Raw genomic sequence first — 27,600 nt, forward strand, 5'->3', positions numbered from 1 at the left:
TCTGGAAAAATCCCCAATACTCCAGAAGGTTCTCTTTTTTTTTCCTCATTAGACTTTGCCTCCTGAGATCAAATTGGAGGATCACATGATTTCCAGCAGTGACTCTTGGAATGAGATGCTCTACTCTGGGTCCCTTGGGCAGGCATGAGAATGGAAAAGGGGATATAGAAGAGAATGCAAGAAAAAACCCCACATCCTTTTGGCTCAGGTTTCAGACTGTAAATTATGACTACAAATCTTTAGGCACTCGTCCCATGGATTAAAACAGGTGGGTTTCAGAGGTGGGTTTCAGCAGGTTCTGACCAGTTCTGTAGAACCAGTAGCGGAAATTTTGAATAGTTTGGAGAACCGGTAATAAAAATTCTGACTGGCCCCACCCCCATCTATTCTCTACCTCCCAAATCCAGCTGATCGGGAGGAAATGGGGATTTTGCAGTAACCTTCCCCTGGAGTGGGGTGGGAATGGATATTTTACAGTATCCTTCCCCTGCCACGCCCACCAAGCCACGCTCACAGAACCGGTAGTATAAAAAAAAGGTTTATTAAAAGAAAGCATACAAAATTCGGCTCCTGGAACTGTTTCTATTTCCTTAATGGTAGACCCAACAGGTCATGCAAGTGGGAATAATTATGTGACCAGAAGGGAAGCATTAGAAAAGGCTGAACTTTGAAATGGAGTGTTCAGCAGAATCAAGAGGCTCTGCCTCCCTCTGAATGAATTAATTCTTATGGGTGATTTCCCCCCCCCTGTCCCAGTTCTAACTGGATCTGACCCATTTTGGAATTTGAGCCTTCTTTTGTCAGCTGCTTCTACCATACTAAATTTGGCCTGATTGATCTGTTTTCAAAGGATTATCCAGCTGATGGACAGACATGGAACCCTGAGTCCCTTCTCACAAATTTGTTCCAACAGTCCATCAAATTTGAAAAAATAAAAGTTTGTAAGACAGATTCATTTTGACTGCTTTATTGAAGGCAGAGAAGTTTCTCTGAATATAGTTTATGTTTGTAACAGATATTTGTAACAAGTTTGGATTCAGTTTCAAAAGAAAACTTCAAAGCACGTGGATGCATAAAGGTAGTACTTGTTTAATTCATTTTAAAGTAACCATATATTTTCTGATGAACATATGGCTGCTCCCTGCCACCATAGAAAAATCTTTGGAAACTCATGTTTAGACAATTGTAATTACTACTATTGTAGCTAAATGCACTTGGAAGCTTCTTTTCTAAATTATTTTCAAAGCACTGAACAACCGTAATAATAGAAAAAAATATAAAATGCTACTGCTACAATTTCGCTTGTTGTGTCTACAGAATTATTGCATTTTAATTGAATCACATATTAAGTACTGAATGGGGACTAAACATTAAATAGGCTGCATTATAAATGAAAACTATGTGCACTAGGCTCATATAAAACTCTTTAGCGCAATATGAGTCCATGAACTGGGTAACAGTTTTTCAGTTAAAAAAAACCTTAAAAAAACCCCAACTGAAACTATTGTGAAAGCAGGAATCCTCTGTGTTTAACAAAAGGAAGAACTGGAACTGTCAACTCTGGTCCCAAAGATAAGGATATCTACAATGCTTACTTTTTCCATAGTTTAAAAAAAAGGAATTCCAATCCATCTTAATCTTTTTAATTTTACCAATAGGGATTCACTCATCATTCTAAGGCACTGAATCTAAGGTATGATTTGTTTTTAAGTGAACAGGCTATTTTGCTTGGTTCATACATCACACCAAGCCATGTTTTCTAAACGGTAATAGTTGGGTTTATACATCATACCAAGCCAAAATCAACCAAACTACACTTCAGTTTAGTGCAATATATGAATCCAATAATTATTCAGCTAAGTGGAAAAATGCAAAAATGAAGCAGCAACAAATTGGACATTAACAATCAGGTTTTCTAAAAAAATGAAATCTGGAAAGGTTGTGGATTCTGTTTATCTCTAAATTCATAAACATTTTAGGAATGTTAAAAAAACCTCCAGATGCATATGGATCTTCAAAAACTGGAAATTTGGTCTTTGAAATTTTGAAAATCAAACTGAATTCTACCAAACCAATGTACAAAAGCATCTCAAACTAGTGACTATTGATTAATATATAAATTTTCTGTTGAAAATGCAACATTTATAGTTCAACTTCATAGCTAAGACTTTTTTATTTATATTTCCTCTAAAATTTGAGGAATGTGCTTTACTTGTGCCTCTAGGCAATTTCCTAATTCTCAGCTTTGCATCCTAGCACGTAACAATCACTTATACTTTCCACAGTACTTAGTGTCATAGTTACTGTGTAATTTAGTATCAAAAAATATATTCTAACAAGAATTATTTATGCTGGCCCAGATTGGGAAAAATAATTTTTGGGAAGACAACTGTTGCAGTATTCGCTATTCAAAAGCAGCTATGTGTTCTGTTGCAGTGTGAAACGTCAACAAAGACTGAAAGCATGAATGTATGTTAAAGGAGGCCATTATTCTAATATGAGCCATGGGAAATGAGAGGCCACTGTATGGTTTCAAAGGACCTGTGGAACAAGGCCCTTGGAAAGATTGCCTATCCAGCAAAAAGGAGCAGCAGGTTGTTACTGTATTACTAATACAACTGGCGAGATAGCCTTATTCTTGTTAAGGATTGGATTGGATAAACTCAGCGCTGGCAAAGCATTCAGTGCTGGGAAGGATGCTTCAAAGCTGCTGGGATCTAGTTCTTCACTGAGAATGGACAAGTGCTCCTGCTCCCTGGCCAAAGCCAAAGCCTTTAGGCCCAAAGTTCTTGGCATAGCAACCTGTTGGAGAGAACCAGGAGAAGAAACAATCGGCTATTAAACACAGCTCTGAGCTCAGGAAGAGCCATAAACAGTAAATATGTTTACACAGTTATCAGTGAACATATGCTTACAGAACAAGAGCTTTCTGTTTTCTGCTTTAAGACTTGACTACATTTTCCATCGCATACTTTTTTTCCCACCTGACCTGTTATGCTATTTTTAGAAAATATAGTAAGAGTTTTGATCAGTGGGATTTATACCCACTATTAATCTAGCTTCCCGCTGGCCAAGTGCAGCAAAATGGAGCAATCGAAAGAACTGTGGCTAGGTATAGTATCCTATACGACCAAATGCAATCAATTATCATTAGAAAACATCTCTCTAGTAGATAACCTGAGGCATTCTGCTCCATAATCAAATTGCAATCAAACAAGTAAACGAGTGTTACAAGAAACATGTAAGGCCTCTGTGCCTGGCACTCTCCTGAACCTCTAAATCATAACTCATTGCATAAACAGTATTTGTAGATTTTGCAACATTTTTACATAAGAGAACATCTCCTGCATTAGCATCCATCTGATACCTGACTAGCAACTAATCATTATATGCCATTAGTTATGAACATAAGGAGGACATCCTGAAGTAGCAGCTCTTACCCTTGCAATAGATTTCTCCATCTTTATCAGCCAAAGTTGTAGACTCCAGGCCTTTGCCACATTTTGCACATCGGAAACAGGCCTTGTGCCATGACTGAGCATAATAAAGAAGACATGTTGTTAGCATGGAAGTGAATAACTTCAAAGGGACACTTTGACATCTTACAGGAGCTTGACTAGAAAAGTACTGCCCTCCATAAAATTGATGTACAAAGGCCAGCGGCCATTCTATCAGTTTCCCATTTCTTATACTGGTCTGTATAAAAATATTCCATTTGCTCTGAAAGACAATTGTAATATTTTCTCAGAAAGAAAGTGGATTCTGCATGTTTTTTCTGAATTCGCAGAACTTACTGGCAACATCAAATTTGCAGATAATGCACAAGAGTACCCATATGTAACAAGTGATTATTTCTTGATTCTAGCATTTTTATATTCAGATGCATGCCCCAATCATCTTTCTTTGTAATAATTATAGCCTTGGATAATCGCTTAGCTTCAATTGTATTGCTAGGTTTTATTGTAATGATATGAAACCAAGTCCCCCTGTGTATTAATGAATAAAATCCCTAGTAGCCAGTGATGAAGAATGCTGGGAGTTGTGCATTAAGAGTATCAGGAGAGACACCACATTCTCCACGTTTTAGACATCCAGGAGCATAGAATTTCAAGGAAGAGTATTCTATTCTTTCCTATAAACATATTCACTTATGAATTTATTACGCAAGTATTGTCAGCAAAATTAATTTAAAATGAAGAGCTGAGGTGGCACAGTGGTTAGAGTACAGTACTGCAAGCTACTTCAGCTGACTGCTAGCTGCAGTTCAGTTCAAATCTCACGAGGCTCAAGGTTGACTCAGCCTTCCATCCTTCCGAAGTGGGTAAAATGAGGACTCAGATTGTTGTGGGCAATAGGCTGACTCTGTAAACTGTTTAGAGAGGGCTGTAAAAGCACTGTGAAGCGGCATATAAGTCTAAGTGCTATTGCTAAGTGCTAAAATGTAACATGCAGACTTTTATATACTCAAAAAGAGAAAGCCCAATTTAGCCTAAACTAGTATACTCATATTTGCTATCTACTAATAATAGGTCTTACCTTCCCAGCTCCAACCACCTTCTCTGCAGCGTAGACAGCCTGTCCACAGCGAGGGCAGCCATCAGAACCACCCACCTTTTGGGCAATCTTGGATGCATTAGGATTGTTGGTTGGGAAATGGGGGTGAGATCTGTGGGGCCGAAGCAAGAAAAGAGTTATTTCATATTTCCATGTGTGTGTATAGAGAGAGAATATCAAGAAAGGAAATATTGTGGGGGCGGGGGGGGCGGGGGAGAGGTGAGGGAGGAGAAAGAAATCATCAGTATCCTAGGCACATATACATAAAAAATAAGGCTGGTTTTGATTTTTTTATTTTAGTTTGGCTGATGAGTGTAAGGTAAATGGGAAAGCAATAAGAATTCATAATTCTGAAATCACAGTATTAAACACTGTAATATAAACACTGAATTTGTTTATATTCCATTATTATTATCACCGTCATAATGGATGAATAAATACTCAACTTGAAAAAAGATTGACAATGTCTTACAAAACAGACTGGTTTTCACCTTTCCCTTTCCATTCTCTCTTCTTTCTCTCAGTTTAGTTTGTATTTGCTTTTGTAATTCTTAATAAAATTATATTAAAAAAACAATAACAGGCTGGTTTAAATGTGTTCCAGAACAAATTCATAATTTTGTACTTACAAGTAAAAAGCCTGTACATTTGAACCGAGAACGAGACTTGTAGGGACCTAAAGTATGCTGGGTATACATGCTTATCAACCTTTCACCTGCTATTTTTATAGTTCAATAAAAATCTAGCATTTCATATAAATAGGTCATAATTATATCTAGGTAAGTTTATAATGAATTGCATTTGGGATTTAGAATTATGTTTCATAACAGAAGAAATTTAATAGCCTACTTTGCTGGAAATTGGATTTTTATCTAGGCAACATCTGCTTTCTTCGTAACCACAGTATTTGAATAATGATATAAATTCAAATCAATACATTAAGCAATCACAGTTTGCCGGTTTCTTATTAGTACAACTCACTCTTCAGGTTTGATCCCCAATGCTTCACCCTTGTCCATGCTTAAGGTCCCAGCTCCTTGTCCATATCCATAGCCTTTCGGTCCATATTTCTTCCCATAGCATGACTTACAGTAGATCTCTTCTCCATGCACAGCCACTGTAGTGCTATCCAGGTTCTTCTTGCAAACCACTACAATCATTTGGGAAGGACAAAGATAAAATATGGCACCTTTACAAGCTTAAGTATGAGATCTGATTTGTAATACAGGCAACTAGGATATTTGTGGAACCATTAAATACCACTAAATATTACATTATATAGGATGAACAAATTTCGGCATGAAAGATCTATTACCATCTTTTCCAATCTAGTGCCTTTTATAATGTTGGTCTACAATACAACTGAGGGAATTTATTTGGATAAAAGGCTGATCCATCAGGATGTTCTATAGCTCATTTTTCTTTTTTTAAATGTACCTCTATGTTTTTTTGGAGGGCATAGCTCTGGAGATAGTAAATTAATATTTTTCTCACACATTTTCTTTAACACGGCAAAGATAAAAGGATCTAATTGGAGAAATGGCACAGAGCAAAGAAGCTAGAAGTAAGGATCTGTACAGAACAATTTAACCTGAGCAATTTGGTCAGCCATAAACTGTATTATTTTATTTCTGAACTTCCATTCACAAATAGAAATACAGAAAAAGCAGAAAACCAGGAGTCTTTCAACAGCTTATACCTCTTAATAAAATTTATTAGTTGAAAAAACTGCTACTGGACTTGTGACCTTTTTTCCTATCATAGACTGTCCCATATAATGTCTAGAAAAAGTACACAGGGGGAGGTAAAACATCATATTAATAGGGATAATTTTGGTCACAAACATAGATTGTGCAGTTGAGTTTTAAAAAAAACCAGGGAGAAAATAGAGAATTGGGGCCAGCAGGCAAGGTACTCAGAGGAAAAAAAATGGTAGATACCAAAGAAATACCACATTATTTAAACCACCAAGACAACCAAACTGATATTCCTCAAGGAAATAGTCTCAAGTGTAAGAGTGGCCAATCCACATTATGATTTTTCTGTTTTTTATGTAAAATCTGGATCACTCCTGAAGGCATATATTGTATTTATTACTCTATTGCCTGTATAATGAAGTTTTCTGTTTACCTCAGTATTTTTCTGGCCAATTCCTTGGCATTCTATTTGCAGTATGTTTAGATTTCTACAACTAGCAGTAGTAATATATTGCTTGAAGTTTCTTAAAAACTGTTAAATCAGCCTGAGCTGAGTGGCCAGCATAAGCTCTGTCTTGCCTTTGTTTTTTTCTTCCTGGGACTTTAAGTGGCCTAAGGAGCACTTAGACATACCTATTATAAGGGGTCTTTGGTGCTCTCTGAGCTTTCTTGTTTTCTTGCAGATGTTTCATTACCCTAACTAGGTAACATCATCAGTGCCTGGTTATAACTGGTTACAACTGGTTATCCAGTTATAAATGGAAAGCACTGCTAGCATCTGAGGATGAGTTTGCATTGTAGAAAAATTCTTACAATGGGGAAGCAGAGAAGTGGAGCAGCCATCAGAATAAAGTGAGTTTAGCAGATGGCTAAGGGTGAAGGAGGAAGAAGGCATGGATTCTAGTAAACTAACATCAGACAAATTGAAAGAAGCAGTAGAGATGCTGAGAGCCATCAGCCAGCGACTAAAGTATCTTCTCCCACCCATCAACATAGACTGAGATACTGTAAAAAGTCAACACAAAAGCCACAGTTCATGACAGTAATTGACATCATCTGAAGCTAACAATCTTCACGATGGCTAATGGTGACTAAGAAATTTGCTTTATTATAATTCAGGCAACAGAAGACCAAACTATTCATAGGGCTATTTTGGAACTAGAGCATAGGCATAGATATTAATATAGACAGAGTATAGATTTAATGTGTGTGTTGGCCAGAGAGGTTGGATTCTGTCCATTTATTAACATATGATTAGAACAGCAATTGCCAATGGGAAGAAAAAATAAATAACTTGGCTGCAGCATAGGCTGCAACCTAAGCTCTCTTCTTGTTGTGATGGACCATAACAGCTAGCCTTTAACAGCCAGAGTTTGCTTTTAAGCCACAATAAATTGTCTTACTCTCAAGGAATGCAAACAGAAAACCAAATATTCTCTCAGGAATGCAGTAGAGGCAACAGTAGGAGCAGTCTCTATATATGGAAAAGACGAAGGCTGAATTTCTCATCCTGTTGACCAAATATGGCGTTTGTCTCCCTGGGCTGGCAAAGGGTTGGCTGAGAAAACCACCAGGCAGAGAAGTAATAAAATATTTAGCCATGAAAGGAGGATCTTTAGAAGAACTCCCCCTCCCAAAAAGAAACAGCTAATTCTTCTTTTATTGTTCTGGAATGGAGTTTGTGCTTGCCCTCCCTTGAGATCCTATAAATCACTGTGGCTTGAATATTGGCATTTTAAGATAAAACTTTGCCTTGCACTGGAAGAGCCATATTTAAGGTATCAGTTTTACCATATGTTATCTAATTTTTCCAAAGCTGTCTGTATTATTATCACAAAAGTCTTGATCCCATCTTAGAAAAATAATCTTCAATGGTTTTTTTTTGTTTCTTTGTATGTGTGTTTGTGTGTGTGTGTATTGAGAACAAACTACAAAGAAACAAAACAATGATGCCCTTCCTTTGACAATTCTGTAGTATAGGCACATTTCCAGAGAAATATAGTGTCTATTTTGCTATAGCAGGAGCCAGAATTCTCTCTGCTTTAATCAATGCAATAAATATTTAGTAATATTCATTACTAGTTCAGTCGTACTTCTAGAGAAATTATCATCCACTTAATTTTTGTCCAAGAAATTTGATACAGTTACTGTGCAAATCTCATTCTGAGCAACTAAACTCTAACCCTACAGTTTAATCAGGATCAATCAGGACCAACAAACAATATTCTTTTTTTAAAAAAAAGATTTAAGAACGTCCTGTTTTCCAAATTTTCTGGATAGTTTACTGATGAAAGCTGTAATTTATTTTTTGGGGATTTAAAGTTTCATCATAAATAGCACAATGATAATTTTACTCTATCTCATCTAAGTTCACTCTTACGATACATTTGGTAATGCAGCTTCTTGCTTGTGAGCTGACAGCTTTTAATCCTAAATATGTAATTTTAGGACTAATATACTAATATAATATCTGCACTCATAAATCAATGGGAAAGCTGGCAAGGAGAAAGTCAATGGGGATCATGTGACTGCAGCTGATGGCAGGAAAATGGCGGCAGGCTTGGACTGGAAGCTCTCTTGGGAAGTTTGAAGGAAGAAAGTCAATGGGGAACCTTGCAGGGAAGGTCCCAAATTGCTTGGGTAATTCTATGCTATCTCTGCCAGTCCCTCTGCACTAGTGAATATATCTGAAAGGACGATCCAGTGGGTCACGGGTTGTCTAGTATAATATAGATTATAGTATAGATAGCTTATTAATTGAGTAGTCTTATGACCATATCAAAAATATAAAACAAAAATAAAATACAGGATCTAATTCCAGGGTAAAATAGATAAAAGAAAAATACACATGTGGTAAATAAGAAGACTCAATATTCAAATAAATACATCAACCACAGGGACTTTTCTAGGCAGCCTCTGAGAATTAGTCATGACTGAATGGGGAAAAAAAGAGGTGGTGATAAATTGTTAACATTGTTTATACTTGTAACGAGGGGGAAGTCATTTCTTTATATATTTCTTTTCTTTTTCTTTATTATGTACTTATTTTTTCTTTTCTGCACTATTTATTTTTTAAGTTTGTGTTAGTCTTTCTTTGTAATTGTAACTTATAAGAGCCATGGTGGTGCAGTGGTTAGAATGCAGTATTGCAGGCTAACTCTCTGCTCATCCAAGAGTTCAATTCTGAGCAGCTCAAGGTTAACTCAGCCTTCCATCCTTCTGAAGTGGGTAAAATGAAATTGTTGGGGGAAATATGCTGACTTTGTAAACCGCTTATAGAGGGCTGTAAAGCACTGTGAAGTGGTATTTAAGTCTAAGTGCTAGTGCTATAATAACACTATTTAAAAACATGAACTGGCCTGATAATTCATACAAATGTTGAATCAAGTTAGGTACTTACAAACTGATTTTCTGAACTGAGCCAATTTGAGCTAACCATTCAGATTAAAATACTGATTTTTTTTTTCTGAATTAGTACTGTGAATTGTATTACAACAATGATCTGAATGGAAGCAATAATTACATCATATTAGAGCCAATTTGTACATCCATAGATGTTAGGGCTAAGATTACTTTAAAAAGTCAAGCAGGCTCCAAGAGCAGTATCTTTGCTACAATGGTAATTACGATTATCCACTTCTGGGAAAAACATGGCTTCCAGCTATTGTGACAGGTCAACCTTAACGAGATCAATCCTTTTAATGTTTTGAGGGAATTCCAGGTCATGCATACTATTCGTTATATTTCCTCCTACCAGCTACCATTTAGCTTATGCAACAAGCAAAACAAGTCTTAGGATACATGAGATTCCTAAGGCAAAAACAAAAGGTCAGTTGACTGGCATGAATTCAAACCAACTCTGGATGCAATAATGGGGCTGTGAATAAGAACAAAAAGCTTTTTATTAAAATCTAAACATCAGCTGGCTGCAGAGGCTGTATGTCAGATTCCCAGCTTCACTGGGGGAGGGAGGTGGCTGTGGAGATATACAATCTATAAGTTCACTGTTGAGTAGATCAAAATCACAATAATATCTACAGTAGGGAGATCAGAGGCTAATGTGAAATAATTTTACACAGAATAAATGAAAAAAAATCTATATGTAACAATTGAAATATATTTGCTAGCAGTAAATAGGATGCAAAATTATTTAGGCTGTGATTCTACACAAGACCAAGGAGTGATCTATTTAGCTCACTGGTTCCCACTTATGATTGCTGTGATGTATCTTTCAATAAATCAAGCTTTTGTGTTATCAAAACTTGTAATTTAGCAAGAGTATGTCAACAAAATTGAATCGCAAGAGTGTGTCAACAAAAATATGTTCCTCTAACTAGTGAATGAAACTAACCAGCCTTCCCCTTTATCCTTCTTGTGTGAATCATTAGAATTTTTGTTGTTTTGTTTTGTTTCAGACAACTACCGGTAATGAATCTTTAATCTGACAACAGACTTGGATATCTAAAACTAGTTGTAAAACTCTTAATTTGAAATCTGGGCATTCCGTAGGAAGTAGAGCTTTCTAATTTGTTTTTCCCATGGAAAGGCAAGGAGGGATCAACATTTGACCTAAATAGGCGGTTCTCTGTTTTCTTTAGTCAGAAACTTCCTGGCCAGAAATTACAATGTAATGTAATATATACAACTTCAACTGACTGTTATATAATCTTTCATTAATTCCAAAAGCCCTAGCTGCAACTGATCAGTTTGATCTTCTAGTAAGAATTGTCCGTTTCTGCTTGCATTAGAGTTAGAGAACAAGAGCAATAACATTTATTTATGTATTTATAAAGGGGAAGGGACCAGAGAGAGGGGACATGTGTGACCACTTGGCATGGCGGGTCTGGCTACTTGTATTCCCTCAGGTTCATTATACATTCACATCTCTCAAAGTTCTCTACTTGCTTCAATGGGTGAAACAGAGGGACATGCTCTTGGTTGCAACTATTAAAAATCTTATCCAATGGAACACAAGAATTGTGCCTTTTCTATTGCTACCTCTCCTCACTGGAACACCATCCCCACCTGAAGATTAGACCATGTGTTTCAATGCACATGCACACAGAAGTAGGGTTTATACATCATGGTAAGTTATAATGTGACTTACTGTATTTTGGGGGGCATAAGATGCACCTTTTTCCCACTGAAGATTTGGGGGTGTCTTATACACCGAATGTAGCCCTGCCCAGCCTCTGAAATGGAGGTTTCAGAGGCTGGGAAAAAAAGCAAGGCACAGAGCTCACAACCAACAAAGCTGTTGCTAAAGTTCACCTCTGGAAACAGCTGATTGGGGGTATTCTGGGAGGCCAATCCACCTCCAATCAGCTTTTTTCTTATTTTCCTCCCCAAAAACTAAGGTGTGTCTTATACTCCGGTGGGTCTTAATAGTCCGAAAAATACGGTAACTAATGTTGGCTTAGAGTGACAAGTAAACCCATTGTAGCTGTTGTACACACAAAGTTTGAACTGTCTTCAGAACTGCTTTTTGAATATCATTGTTTAATGATGATGTCTATAGATTTCATATGTCTTTTCCTCTGCTCTTTCAGCCAGTCTCAATCATGCTTATAATTCAGAAAACATTTGTTATAAATTCTTCCATCCTATGAACGTATATGCTGAAATGAATGTGCTTTTTTTCCTAAGTAAAACTAAACAGATCTATAGGTTTTCTCTATTTAAATTGTAACAGAGAGGTTAATTTTCCAGATTTTAAACTTTGCCAGGGGCTTATATTTTGACTTACTTTGTGGAATATGGGTGATTTTTTTTTTAAGGGAAAAGGCAATATGTGCACAGATAAAAAGTTATTACTTGACTCCTCTGATAACTTGGCTGGGGTTGGTTTTTCTTTTAGCCAAAAGTTAAATGTGCTGCTGGAAAAAGCATTAATTTAGCAAAATTAATGTTTTTCCATTAATCCCAGCAGGACAAAGGCTTGGTTTTGGAAAATAATTTTATTGACTTAGGAAGAAGTTTGGACTAATAGAGATTGGAGTAGAGCCAAAGAAGATAATTTTGAATAGTTAGAAACGATTTCTCTGGATTTTAAAATACTGTATTGAAGAAACATTCATTCTTAGCCTTTGACCTAGCTTTTTATTAACACAATGGAAAAAGTGATTAAGTACTTCCATGCTGAAAAATTACTTTTATGTACCAATTGTAATATATATAGTACATGGGTTACTATGGGTTATTACTTATAGTCTTTAACTATTTTTTTCTCTTTTCTTCCTTTGTTGCTATACTATTTAAGATTTGTATTTTACCTTCCTATGAAAATAGATCAGTTTGTTCTATTTCAACCCATCAATGTCCAAGGAATCTAACAATCCTTAAATTCAGAATCTAAGAATTTTAAGGTAAAGCAATACATTAGATAAGAGCTATGTAACTATAAATGCTTTTGGTGAAAATATGCTGATAAAAAAATATATTTTTCATCAGCTTTCCTTCCATTTTTTTCTTCCAACTGATTTTGCAGTAAATTAAAACAAAGATTGCTCTGTGATGGAACAGCACAAAACCCATGGTCAACTTACTCTTCACTGGCAGCTGAAGAAATCTGTTGATATACAATTCTGGTAAGAGTAAGTTGGGTACAGCGTATTGATGTGGTAAAAAAACAAAACAAAATCTTGACATAAAACTTTGGACTTGAATACTCACTGCACAAAAAGCAGGATTTGTGGAAACTGTTGCCTTCACATTGTACTTCCTCTGCAAAATACACTGTTTTCTGGCATACGCCACACTTCTTGCCTCCACCCCAGTTTGGCATCCTGTAAAGAAAATAAATGAGATAAATGTAACTATTCAAAAATAAACCAAGAAGGACTTAAGCAAATATAATTTAACTGTCTGTATTGATGAAACAGCTTTAGGGTCAACCAGTTAAAATCTTTCTACTGAGAAATTACCCAAATGGCCTTTTAAACAAAACCACATAGAATTCAGGTATTTACTACAGCTCTGTGTAGATAACAATCATCATTTAAAAAATGTTTAAATAAAAATAAATAATCCCACTGGGGGGGGAAATGAAAATTTATACACAATAAGGATAAAAAACCAACAAAAACCAACCAATGTGTCTACCACTGTATTCCAACATTCAGAACATGCTTTGTCCTGGGCTAGAGACCAAAGCCAAACATCTCCTGAAACCAGGAGGTAATAAGCAGAATGGATCCTCCTAGGGAGGGAATGCCAATGCATAGGGGCAATATCCAATGGCGTTTTCAGATAGATGTCTGGGGGGAATTGAATCTTTTGATCTGATTAGATAGTTAGATGAATATCGGAGGAAGAGGAGGCAACCCCACAGATAAACATGTTCAGAGCCATGTAGGGTCACAAAGGTGACAACCACCACCTTGAATCATACCTGGAAGCCAACTGGCAATCAATATAGATTCTACAATAGTGGGATCAACTGAGTAAATGGGAGACATACATTGCTGTCTGGGCATTCATACATATTTTATACCAGGTGTAGCTTTTGAATGGTTTTCAAGGGCAGTTCCATGCAGCTATATGCATGGAATGTATTACTATACAGTAATTCAAACAGGAGGTGATTATGGTATGAATGACTGCAAAAATGGCTTCCTGATCCAGTTAATGGAGCAGAAGTAATTATGCAAGAGCCCTGTTAATTACAGCTTCTATCTGCTCCTTGAGCAGAAGCTTCAAGTGCAGGAAGATTCCCAAGTTGTGCATGACTTTTAAGTGGGGGAGTATAGAGCCAAAGATCGTACTACTCCAGAAACATCTGGCCCATGGACCCAAGCTATACTGATTTGGAGGCATTCAAACCAAATCTGTTCTTTTCTATCAGACCTTAACAGCCTTCAAGCACTGGTTCAGCACTTCTACTCCATCTCCTGTTTGGCAGAGAGCTGAGATATATAACCGGATGTGATCAGCCCCCTGATGCTACCTCACCCCATGTTGAACTAAGCTCATATAAGGAAGGAACCTATTGTTCATCCTGTACCTTTTAATAGTTGTGTAAGAAGGAAACTTAAACAAAGCCTCACCCATCATTATAGTACCCTAACAATAACAACAAAAAAGGCACGTAGAGAAGCTTTTTGAAGAGCGGTGCTAATGTAACCAAATAGACAAAGAAAAAATAAATAAACATAGCATCTCTAGGCATACATGGCAAGTTTAAAAGGGGTTTGAGTAAGGAAAAGACCAGATACACAAGAAAGAAAGGTCTCCTATAACTTGAAATAACAAATTTTAGCAAAGCCTGACTTCCTATCTCATAAAAACAAGGCAGATCTGCAAGTTTCTTTCCAAAACCTTCTCCAAACAGAATTCCCCTTTAGGCCTGCCTGTGAAGTACCAGTGTCTGTGGTACAAGGAAGTGAAGTCTGAAGTCCATCCTTATCAAAAGATTTTCCTTTTGATATGGATACCTTGAACTGTGTTAAGAAGAAGAAAGAAATGCTGTGATATTAGAGGAAAATATAGTTATCTTGTAAATATCGGGACCATCTACTCCCAAACTACTAGATAACTATGGTTTGTCCAAAGAGAAAGATGTGTATAAAATGAAACCTAAAAACAAAACCTGTTGTTTATTTTTCCACAGCTGCCTTTCCTCAACATCCTGCAAACTAGCTGTGTTTTGTGTTCCTCTCAGCCAAATCATTAGATTACCTTGGATTCCTACAGATTGCCTTAAAAGGAAATACAGCCGACGGGCTCCAGTGGTTTTCCCCTCCCTCCCTCCCTCCCCCCCCCCCCCCAGGCTAGGGAAGCAGGCCAGGAAAGAGGCTAGCCCCTTCTTTCAACAGGCAGGAGTGTCCCTAAAGAACTGTTTCAATGTGCAACCAAGCAATACATATAAAACAAATCTCGTGGGTAGCCTTGGCAGAGAAATCTCCATGTGATCTTGACAGAGAATGACTAGAGATCAGAAAGACAGGATCAAGAATAATTTTCAGTAGCTTCTCATGAGAGATATATTTTTCAACATGTCTTCTTCTGGATTTGAAACTAATTGAACTACTTCCTGATAACCTGGAATGCCTCCTAATACTTTCAAGGTTTGATCAAAAGATGTCTGGATTGTAATAAAACTGTGATGAGGGAAGGTTTTTACACTAGAATTCAAGTTTATTTCATCTACCTGCTATCACCTTCATAAAAAGGAACTCTGATTTTCATGCCACCAAAAAATAGCATGTTACGAATTACAATAGGATTCAAAGGTTTTGGTTATTCCAAAATAAGATTAGAAATATTTTATATTCTAATTTTATTTTAAGTTCTATTTTTCTGTGTGTATACGTATACACACACACACACACACACACACACACACACACACACACACACACGTGTGCATACTCATACTCGCTCTCTGATTATATATATATATATATATATGATATATATATATCAAATATATACACTGCTCAAAAAAATAAAGGGAACACAAGCAGAAGACATCCGAGATCCGAATGAATGAAATAGCCTTATTAAATACTTTGTTCGTTACATACAGTAGTTTTGTGTTCCCTTTAGTTGTTTGAGCAGTGTATAAACTACTGTTTATACTACACAGCATAGGGCTGTAGAAAAATCTTGGTTACGTAGGAAAAACCTGGCTAAAAGAAAAACATATATATATATATATATATATATATATATATATATATATATATATATATATATATCTAGAGAGAAAGAGAGAGAGAGAGAGAGGGGGGGGGGGGGAGGAGAGAGAGGGAGAGGAGAAAACTACAGAAAAATAGAAGTTGCCTTGAATGTCAGATCAAATACGTATTTGTTAGAACTAGAGTTACCATTAATATCTGAATTAATATAGTACTGCCATGAAATATGAAGAGAATATGAAGCATGAAAGAATGCATGAAATTAAGATACATCCGGAGAAAGCTTTCAAACTGCAAGATACTATCAGCCTGAACAAAAAATTCACTGGCCAAAATGCACTGGCTGTGTCTAATGCCAGTTTGTAATCTTCACATGGCTTTGGTTTTATTTCTAATGAGGCCATTGTTATATAAAAGCCAAAGTTCTGATTAATGCCAATTCAGATTATTTTAATGCAGATAGAAAAATGAAAGGATATTAATAAGCTAATATAATTCAATTTTCCGGTAAGATACTAGAGAATGAAGGGAAATCAAATCAAATACTCTGGAGGTTACAGTCTAATTATATTTAGTCATATATATTTACAAGTTATTAATTAAAATAAAGGCTCACAGGAAACTGCCTTAATCTGTTCACCTATTTAGCCTACTATGCCTTGTTTGATTTGGTCTCAAACCAATTCCAGTAACACTCAGAGATCCTTTAGAATAGATGGAAATTAGAAAGAATGGATTCTGAATGCAAAATATTGTCTGCACTATAACTTAATTATTTCAGCCTCTCTCAGAACAAAAATAAAAGTATGGACGTGAATAAGCCCTGCTGAGAGAGCAGAATTAGAGTGATGATCTGGAAAATGAAGTATTTTCAACGAATATTTCAGAATCAAGGAACTTTAAGTATGTGTTTCATCCACAGAAGAGAAAGTGTTGATTGTGCCAAGCCAAATGAGTACAAAATGAATACGACTCTCTCCTCTGTAGCTTTGGGGTTAATAAATCTTTAAAAAAAAACTATTAAAGAAGCTGAACACTTGGATCAGTACTTTTACTTAACAGATTTGATCAGGGCTGCTAAGATAAAGCTTTAGATTTAACCCAAACATATTTTTTGGGAATGTAATAAGATTAGTGACTCCAATGTTGTTTAAAAAAAACATCCGTATCATTTTATTGCCAACAAAATGTAAATAGTTTGCCTTTGCCTTGTTTTGGATTTTTTTCCAACTTCCTTGCCTGGTTTACAGTTCTGATATTCTCTAATGATTTATCATCCAAGTCTTAACAAGGCGCAATTTGCTTAGCTTTTGAATCCAGACAAGGTTGTACAGATAGCTATCAGCTGAAACAGCATAATCCCAATCTCAGAAAGCGATGGACTGAACCCACTCAATCCTTATTTCTGGCGTCATGATAAATAATTTCTGCTAGTCAAATCTCATTTATACCGAGGGGTTCACTTTAACCAGATTAATCTATTTATAAGAAAATTGATCCAACACTATACCTCTTCAAAAATGCAATGAACATGAAAAATAGTAGACATGTGAAGACTCAGTTTCGCTAGACATGAATACAAAGTGATTATTAATGACTCACATATTAAATACAAATCAAAATTATTTTCAGCAGTGTGTATACTATATATATTCATCATGCTATATTATGCCAAGTGCATGAAAGGAATAAACAAAAAACAGTATGCTCAAGCAACTAAGATATGAGGTAAATAAAAACAAATATGCCTAAACTGAGTTTATACCATCTTTCTTCACTACCCCTCTCCATATATTTCAATCCCTGCAAATCATCCTTGCTTCCATCAGGTCCATCTCAGGTCTTCTCTTTAAACCACATTTCTCTTGGTGAGAATCTCATTAACCTTACTCAACCACTACTTTTCCTATCTTTCTTTTCTTCTCAACCCATTCACTTATTCCTTACATGTTTTGCTATTAGATCCTCGTTCATTCTGTTTATAAGATCAAACTACCTTAACATGCTTCAGTTGTACTCTTACAAGAAAATACAATGAGGAGTTTTAGATGGAAATGTAGTTGATAATTATGTTAGATATGAATAAAATACAGGAAAACTGGCCTAAAATTTAGAGGTTAAAGAGATAAAAGCATTTATCAAATGGTGTATAATTGAAACAATTTCCTTCCAGAGATTAGAAAGACTCCAACACTGCTGGCCTTTTGTAAGGCCCTTAATACTTGGTTATGTGCTGGGCTTGAGTATATGAAGGTCCGGTCTCTTGGTTGTGTTCACAAAGATAGATAGTGACAATCCCTTTAGCTATTGTGTATTTTATTTTATTTTATTTTATTTTTATTTTGTTATTGCATTTTGTTTTTCATTTTTTTAAGATTGTCCACCACCAAGAATCACTTCCTGAAAAGGTTGGTCACACCAATTGGAGAACTTGATGAGAAACTCATCATAGCAGTTCTGGGGCACACAAAGTAAGATGGGATGAGAAGATTAGTAAAATATCCTGATTAAATGCATAGTAATCTGGTTGTTGGACTTTGGTTGTCATCTGTTGTATTTCATGAAAAAAAGGTCACTGATAAAATTCTATATGGAACAAATACTGAGAATAGAAGTGCAGGAAATATTGGCAAAGCACACAATCTAAATATTTTCCTAAAACTTGACTAATGGGAATATTTTCTCTATGTAGTAAAAAAGTGTATCTACATAATAATAACTCCAGTCAAGCCCCAATGAAATGTTGAACTCATTAATCAAATCAGATGTTTTACTATAAACAACAATCAGCGTAATCAAACAGAAATACCTTCAGTTTTCTAAATATTTATTCTGAAAGCATAGATGTTTAGTGAACAATTTCCTCTGAAATTATTATAAATATGACATTTATACGATCATCCATCTTAAAAATAATTCTGGATGGTTCACAACCCAAAAAAATAAAAACAGCACAAATACGATTATTCTTTTATACACACACCATGGCATTTTATACATAATCCCAATCAACAATATATACTGTAATCGAGCATTTACCTTATTTATTTGTTAAAATTTATTTGCCACCTATTTTGCCGTGGGGCTACTCTAGGTGGCTTGGCTTTTTACTTTTTAATTATTAAATATCCTTGGTTTTATACTTTTAAAATATTCAAAATACTTCCTCTCCTAGTAAGTGACAGTTTTCAGATTGTAATATTCCTGCCTAATGACTCAGATACCTGAAGCAATTCCTCTTCTACAGGTAGTGCCTATTAAAAGAATTTAAAGAAAGCAATTGAAGTGCTTCAGGATCATTACAAAAGTGAAATCATTCTTTGGAATAAAAGGCAACTATCATTCTGTCATTTTTAGAGATTCATTTATTGATCTTTTTCAGATAGCAGACCTGAACCAAAATTCAAATATTTTCCCATTTAGGTTCTTTTGTAACTTTTAGGTAATGTTATTGTTGGAAGAAATGTCCATCTGGATTCAGGTCCAAGTGGGAAGAAAGACACTGGAAACATGGAGACTGCTTGGAAAGATGGTTTAATGGTGGACAGGACCACAAGTTTTGAGGTCCTGAGCAAAAAGAGCACATGAATGAGAGCTATTTATATCTTCTCTTGGGCCCCGCCTTGGAACTTCCTGTTCCTGTGTAAGGAATGTACTCTGATTGGTTCTCAGACTCCCATGGGGCTATGCAGGGGTAACTTTGTAGGTTGTCTTGAGCCCCAGATCTGGTTGAATCTTGCTGGGTGATGATGTAATGAAGGGGCTTTGGGCAATTCCTATTATGGCTTAATGGCTTTGTCCTGGTTTGGCTCTTGAGTGAGGGCTAATTCTATCATGTCCTTAGGGCCATGTCTTTTGTGTTGTAGATAAGCTGGCCCAACCTTTGTCTTGTAGATAGGTTGGCACCAAAATATCTGTTGTGGGGGGGGGGGGACAGGGAGCTGAGGCTCTGAGTTTGTCTTTAGAAACATGCTTTTCCTTTAGGGAAAATATAATATTCTTCCTTTTTAATATTTACTAGAATATTTCATTTTCCTAGGAGAGGGATGGGTGCTAACTTCCTACACTATTTTAAACATTTAAGTTTACACAGTTATCCATAGTATTAGTACTTATTTCCTATTCAGATTTTTAATCAGTATTTACTAAGTGGGCAAAAAAACACCACCCCACCTCTGTAGGAAATCAAAGAGTACAAGGAGACTGCAAGGCAATAGTCCCTGGAGGGTATCAGAACTGGAAGCCAAGGGATTTGTCATACTTGCTCCAGTTGCAACTGCAACCTTCCAAAGGACACTTAAGTTCATACTTCCTTTGCTAACCACCTTTGGAAATTGACTATTAACTGCTTTAAGGAAGTTGGACATCTTCAAACTGATAAGGCTAGAGATACTGAGTGAGTGCCTTCAATCCTCACAAGGTTTTGGCCGAACAGATTAAGGGCTCTATAAACATTGGAATATTGATTTTGAGTTTAAGGCTGGAAATTAATTCTAAAGAATGTATTATTGTGGGGGGAAGTATTTTCATATTGGAGACATAACAAAAGACATAACAAGATAAGTAACTTATAAGGGCATTCAGAGACATTTTTGAGGAATTGCATTGGGATCTTGAATCATTGATATCGGTCTTGTTGTTTGTTCTTAAGAACAGTCATTTCTCAGATGAAGCAGTTATAAAAAAAGGATTTACAATTAAATCTGATGACATAAATAATTTGTTATTAGACCTACAAAAAAATGAGATGAGGTTTTAAAAATAAATAAAAATGTCAATTCCAGAGTAATTGGAATAATTTCTTCATATTAGATCGACAAAAGAGGCTTTTAAAAGTTTCAAAGAAATTTGAGATAAGGATCATTTGGATGGATTAAGGAGTAAGTTTATTTATGCAAAAGAGCAAGTTTGTTTACGCAATAGAAATGAACAGAGTTGATTTATTTGATCAGGATTAAAATGAGGCATGTTCTTTTTGAATTTGCTGACATCTAAGACTGGAAAAATATTATGTATTGGATTTATTTACAGTTAACATAGTGTTTTAAGCCTTTATCTCAACATCCATTTCATATATCTTACTCTGACAGCATCTACATTGTCTTAGTATCTAATTGTCTTTGCACTTAAAGTAAGAAATCTTTGTGAGCTTGTTCTCTTTAAAGAAGATATTATCCCTTTTGGTCATGTTAAATTACCACCTTTTGTTTATACTAGGGTACTGGGACCACTTGATGTCTTCTAAATGTGGATTTGTTTATAACCAATTTCATTGTATACATGATGTACAATGACAAGTTAAGAGTTGAAATATGGAATGATGAGCTCTGCATTTTTTAATATTAATTTAGGACTCTCCTTGGACTTCTTGCTGACTCTGGATTGGAGAAGACACTATAAATTAGATTTGCCTGTAGGTCAGATTTGAGCTATGATTATATTTGCTAATTAAGAGGAGGTGAAAAGATAATACAATTGTTTACATTTGATGTGACAAGAATAGGAAAGTCGCTTTCTTAGAATTTTTTCTTCTATTTTTTCTTTTTGTTTTCTTGCACATTTTATCCCCTTTTTTTCATTTTGTATTATCTTTTGCTATTGTAATTAAAACTTTTCATAAAATTATTTTTAAAAATGAAAATTAGTGCATCAAGGACCAAAAATACTTGTGTTTGATAAGGAAAATGGAGCATGCAATCGCAGGATCTACATAAATGTCAAAAAGGTAGAGCAAATAGATGATTTTTTTGCCTCTTAATATAATTTTTGCTAAAAATAAAGGAACCGAGTGGAGAAATTTTAAAATGTGCAAATGCTGGTAGAAAGACACTGCATAGTCTGTTACGAAAATGAAAGTAATTGCAAGAAGCAAAAATGTTGGTATATAAGAGTACTTCTTATATACGGAAGGGAGAACTGAACATGTCAAGAGAAATGTAAAACGCCAATATGTTAGTTAAGAAGTATAGGTGGTTTTAAAAAAGGAAAGCTGGAATCAAGGATGGATTTTGAATGAATGTGGATTTCATACAAAAGTGGAAGACTTTTATAAAAGAACTCCAAGTTGAGTTGACTTAGTCCTAAAATGAGGATACGGTTGTAGAATAAATGTATGAAGGAAGAGTGGATGGACAGAAAAAAAAAGGAATGATACAGCTATTTCTTATCTCGTGCCATTAATATTGTTGGCATATTTTGGCATATTATTTCTTACTGCTTTTCTGTGCTCTACATAAAATTACTTATCTGAAGTGGGCATGTATATTTATTAGCAAAATGATTTAGAGATAGTTCTTGAGTTATTATTACAATTTCAGTGGAACTTCCATCACTTATTAAGTGAATTGTGCCTGATTTTACAATCTTTTTTTTTTTTTTTTTGCTTCAGATATTAAGCAAATCTGGCTTCTTCCATTGACTTTCCTTATCAGAAGTCTGTCGAGAAAATTGCAAATGCTGATCACACAACTCCATGGTGCTGCAACCATTGTAAATACATGCTGGTTGCCAAGCACCCAGATTTTGATCTGGTGACTGTAGGGACATTAGAACAGTTGAAAATGTGAAGACCAGTTGCAAGTCACTTTATACAGCACTGTTGTAACTTCGAATGGTCACTAAATGAATGGCTGTAATTACCTGTACAAATGTTAACATAAAATTGGTGGCAAATATATTTTTCTGAAGGACAATCATGTATCTGTTCCATTTGAGACCATGCAAGTTTTTGATTACTCCATCCCATGCAGAAAGTTTTATTTACTGCGTTATATTCAATTATTATTCTGTTATGAGAATAAAATTGTTTGACTACACCTACATAAAAATAGTAATACCATTGTGTTTTATTAAGGATCCTATTGGTCCACTTAGTTGTCCATGTAATCTGTATCAGTTTTATTTATATTTATGACCTGCCTTTTGTTCAAAAGCATAAGGTAGTGTACAGAGTGTTCCCTCCGTCTCTTTACCTCTACCACAATGAGATGTAGCTTGGGCTGAGAAAGGTAACTGACCAAAAGTCACCCATTGCCCTTCCATGGTTGAGGATGGACGTGAATCTGGATTCCTCTCGTACAAGTCAATCATATTAACTATTGTACCACGGTGACTACTTACCCACTGACTTATTGTATATTCCATCTTTCCATTGTGGGATGCTCAAGGTGGCTTAGAGGCAAGGCAAAATGATACAACATCTCGTGATGAAACAAGTTTGTTATTCTACTAGACCAGGGGTGTCAAACTCGATTTCATTGAAAGCCGCATTAGGCTTGTGTTTGACCTTGGGGGCCCGGGATGGGTGTGGCCAGGGTGAGGGTGGCAAGCTCAACGTCACTTGTGTTGGGGGCACCTATGGCAGCCCAGAGTGCTCTCCCAATGAAAATGGGCTCCCAAGCTCCATTTTCGGCTGTGACAGCCTGCTGCAACCCTCTGCCAGTGAAAATGGAGCTTGGGAGGGCCGCACATGACCCTCCCAAGCTCCATTTTTGCTGGCAGAGGCGCCATGGGCTACACCTTCACTGTTTCCAAGTCAGCCCCATGGGCCAGATGGGTCCTGAGTTTGACATCCCTGTATTAGACTGTTAGTAACCCAATTTTTTTAGACTAATACAGGGATGTCAAACTCAGGACCCATGGGCCAAATCTGCAGCCAGTGAGCTAAAAGCAAACCAGGAGGAAACAGTTTACAGTTAGAGAGAATACAAATTGGGGAAACAAAAATGATCAGAATGAGATTATGTAAAAATTGGTAGCCTTGTGACAATCATACTGTTTAAGCACTCAGAAAGAGTTCTTTGTTGTACTTCTAAAGATACACTATCTGCAGCCTATCCATCTTTTTCTTTTTCATCTTTTAGAAAAAACATTTCTAAAGTTTTAGCTGCTTATACTCAAGTTGTTTTCTGAGAAGATGAGAACTAGTAGCCGTAGATATTGCAATACCAGAGAAGTATGAATAAGAAAGAAGATAAATCTCAGTACAAGAAATTTAATATTGGGGAGTTTAGTACTTCTTTGGAGAAAGCCAAGGAAATCTCTGGTTTCAGAGAGATTAGACTAAATGAAGAAAGGAAGCAATAGGGCAAAAAAACCCTCCACATTATTACTAAGAAAAGTACATGGGTGTGGTTCATGTAATCACCAGGGATTGTTTGACTCATGGTATATTCTACTTTTACCTCATTTAAGATTAGAAACATGCTAACTCACATATAAGGGAAATCTAGGTCTGGACTAAATAAGCTATGTTCCCCACTATATAGGGAATATTTGCTTTATTGTTTTTTTTGGTGTAGGCAAATGCAACGTTTTATTCTATTGCAGTTGTGGAGAAAATTAGAAATTCATTTTACATCTTTTGGGAATAAATAGGAATTGCTGGATTGTGTTACTTTTAAATTGCTAATAAAAGCCAATTACTTTGGAATCCAGTTCTGTTCCTGAAGACTTCAGACACATTCATATAGGGTTTTTTTAAAAGCAATACAAAAACGCTTTACCATTGCCTTATTCTAGCTTATATTCAAGTTTTGAGTCTAACCTATAGCCCTGCAATTCCTTGATAATATCCCATCCAAGTATCATATGGGTTAACTTCTAAACTCAGAAAATTAAACAGATGTTGCCATATGTTGAGGCAGATTATTAGTTAGTACTTCTCATTTAAGAAGCATCTAAATTTGCTTCCTCACACTTCTATTCTGGTCTCCTTCACAAAAAGACATATAATTAATGTTTTCATGGTACAGATGAGAAACTGATATTGAAAGGATACTATAACAGGAAATGAAATGTTTGATTTTGACTTAATTTTTTGTGTGAATATAATCATTGTGCATTGAAACCATAGTTTACAGCTTAGTCTACTGCGTGAAACCAGCCAATTCAACAAAACTCAAATAAGTATAGGAGAGCACATGTCAATCCTGTCAGAGATTTGCCATCTAATTTCAGGTAGCCTCTTCATTCTGTCAGACAAAATTGTGCACAAACACAGCTATCATTTAAATATTAAAAAAGAAATGAAATCCATGTAACACAATCAGAAGCAAAACTGTTTTCTTTGGTTGTTATGTCAACATGTTAAAGTTTACAGTCTGTTGCTCTTAGCAAGCTTCAAAGTTTACTCTAATGCAGAGGAAACAGTCACTGATAAGACTATTGAGTAACAGAATTCTTTACCATAAATGGACATCCTTTAGCATTATAGATGAGTCAAATTCTTAAGAAGTACTGCACTAGACCAAGTAAGTTGACACTATTACTATACAGCAGTATTGCAATTAGGACCTTTCCCGACAGGCATAATAGCAATAGCACTTAGACTTATATACCGCTTCACAGAGCTTTACAGCCCTCTCTAAGCAGTTTACAGAGTCAGCATATTGCTCCCTACAATCTGGGTCCTCATGTTACCTACCTCAGAAGGATGGAAAGCTGAGTCAACCGTGAGCCGGTCAAGGTCGAACTGCTTGGCAGTCGGCAGAGTTAGCCTGCAATGCTGATGGTCCCATTTATGGCTTATTCAATGAATTATGGTTAAAACAATCCATGGTTTATCAAAATGTGTGAACACATTGACAAAGTTTATATAGCAGGCTAAATTATATTGTTGCTTGCTTAGCTATTATGACTTGTAAGCCAAGTTAGCATAATATACAAAACTAGAAATTAGCACTTAAGTCTCATTTCTGATAAAAATTTGAGTCTCATGATTTTGGACTTCGTATCATTTATGCATCGTAAAACAAAGCGGAGGGTTAGAAAAACTATAAAATGTAAATGATCGTAATGCATTATAAATATAGGGGCTGGAGTTAAGTGCAAAGTGCAATTTACACTAGCATTTCCATTTATTTATTTATTTATTTAAAAAACAGCATGGCACATTGCTATCTTTGTAGGCTATTTCCACTTTCCCCCAGTTCCTAATATTCTCTTCTTTCTCACATAAAAATATAGTTCTACTTCAGTGAAAGGAGTTTTTATCATATCTTTAATGAGATATGGACTCAACCCACAGGGTGCATTCACCTTGAAAGTCAGAGAAATGGAGACGCAATCACAGACTAAATATCCTCAGTGCTTAAGCCAGCATTCAGTGGGTGTGCAGCATATTCTGCAGTTCTGAAAGGATGATTCTAAGGTTGTCTGTCAGCTCGAATCAAGTCATCAGTCAGACTGACAATTTGTAATTAAAGTACTAGAAATAATAACCTTAAGGCATTTTGTTAAAGAACAGAAGATATTTTTGTGTTATGAAGATCCAGGATTTTACCAAAAACCCTAACACCTGAGGTGATTAAAATTTTATTAGACTGTTTTATACCTTAAAAACTAGCAAAGACTATTTTTTCATGACAGTGTGAAAATCTCATCTAGAATAGTGTAAGTAGGTTGGGTTCTACTAAAATACTATACAGTACAGATTTCATTTGAACATAAATAAATTCTCAAATAAAAGAAGTTTGGCCTTGGAATCTTTGGACTACAGGGCAGATAGCTGATTATTTTCTCCTTTGATAGAATAATCTTCTCAAACATCTTTTTTATTTGTAAGTTACTGCATTAAACAGAGTTCAGCAAGAGAAAGTTAGCTGGTGCCGACCAATTAAATAGTCAAATGTGCCTCTCACCCTATGCCAGTATTTTTAGTCATGGTTTATCGATGAAGCCATGGTAGCCTAGATCACACAGATGAAGCAAACTACAGTTTACAACTACAATAAAATCTCACAATACAGGTTAGCCAAATGCAAACAAACTATGTTGTCTCTTACAACTCAATCAATGATTTTAGGACATACTCTAGTGCCCTTCCCCAACCTGACATCTTCCAACTGTGTCGGGAGTGCAATTCCCATAAATCTCAAGCACCAGGAAGGAAGTAAAGTGCACAGACTCTGATCACCCAAAGTATGGAGTGCTTGTAACATTCTTCTCATTTAAGAATGCTAGTAACAAACAGCCTTCCCAACTCTGTCCAGTTATCTCTATATATCAAGAAAGGCTCCAGGGAACTTGTATTCTTTGTTGAACAGAGGCATGACATCCAACAGTGGTAAATACAAAGGCAAACACATGTAGGAAACGCACCCTACACTATTACTTCACTGGACTGCAAAATGTTGCCAATATCTGGAGTCATATGCTTAGAGAGGGGGAAACAGGAAATACTGTAACTAGAATAAATTTGCGGTTCAGGCACCCTCTATATTAAGATAAGAGTCAACCGGGTTCGTCGGGGCTTTTGCTGCAGAGGGTCAATTTTTCTTTTTTTAAAATAAAGCAGGGCGTCTGATGAGGCACGCAGCAAAATAACTCTTTTCAAGGGGTGTGGAAGCGAAAATCTAACAGTAACTTAACTCCCCGGTTTTGTTTTGTTTTTAAACAGGGCGGGTAAACTTGTGAAAGTCGCGCAAGTGGCCTGGCGCGTTCAAATGGGGATTTTCCTAAATCGGGCAAAGGGAGCAGGAGGAGATTGGCGGCGCTCCTTTTGCACGGATCGCTCCCAGCTGAGACTGATCCCGTTTAATAGAGCTGGCAAAAGGACGAGCCTTACCTGGCTAAGCTGGCGTTGGTCGCTCCGACGTCCTGTTTCTGGGCACCCGAGCTGGCGTGGCACAGAAATCTGCAGAGGGTTGTTTTGTTCTCCCTGGGAGAAGGCGGGTCTCCGAGCAGCGCCCACAGCCAGCCCGAAGAGGCTC

The 27,600-nt window shown here is 36.2% G+C and overlaps 1 protein-coding gene across 1 annotated transcript; it reads right to left on the bottom strand.

Annotated features, from left to right (window-relative positions):
* Positions 1-951: 951 nt before the first annotated feature.
* CSRP1 (cysteine and glycine rich protein 1) lies at positions 952-27,600 on the bottom strand. The gene is made up of 6 exons (XM_070941588.1): positions 27,456-27,600; positions 12,924-13,036; positions 5,536-5,704; positions 4,537-4,666; positions 3,441-3,534; positions 952-2,802 (listed from the first exon to the last, which is right to left on the bottom strand). The coding sequence occupies exons 2-6, from the start codon at positions 13,033-13,035 to the stop codon at positions 2,726-2,728; spliced, it is 582 nt and encodes a 193-aa protein (XP_070797689.1). The 5' UTR covers position 13,036; positions 27,456-27,600; the 3' UTR covers positions 952-2,725.

The sequence above is a fragment of the Pituophis catenifer genome, unplaced genomic scaffold (genome assembly GCF_029215685.1).
Source record: "Pituophis catenifer annectens isolate HBS135680 unplaced genomic scaffold, rPitCat1.0.hap2 SCAF_3, whole genome shotgun sequence".
NCBI classification, from domain to species: Eukaryota; Metazoa; Chordata; class Lepidosauria; order Squamata; family Colubridae; genus Pituophis; species Pituophis catenifer.

Bases quoted from the DNA above. Each gene is read 5' to 3' on its own strand.
- CSRP1 (XM_070941588.1), bottom strand. From the start codon at position 13,035: ATGCCAAACTGGGGTGGAGGCAAGAAGTGTGGCGTATGCCAGAAAACA. The intron at 5,705-12,923 runs GTGAGTATTCAA...AAATGATTGTAG, and splicing joins CAAATCCTGCTTTTTGTGCA to TGGTTTGCAAGAAGAACCTG. The intron at 2,803-3,440 runs GTAAGAGCTGCT...TCTCTCCAACAG, and splicing joins TGGAGAAATCTATTGCAAGG to GTTGCTATGCCAAGAACTTT.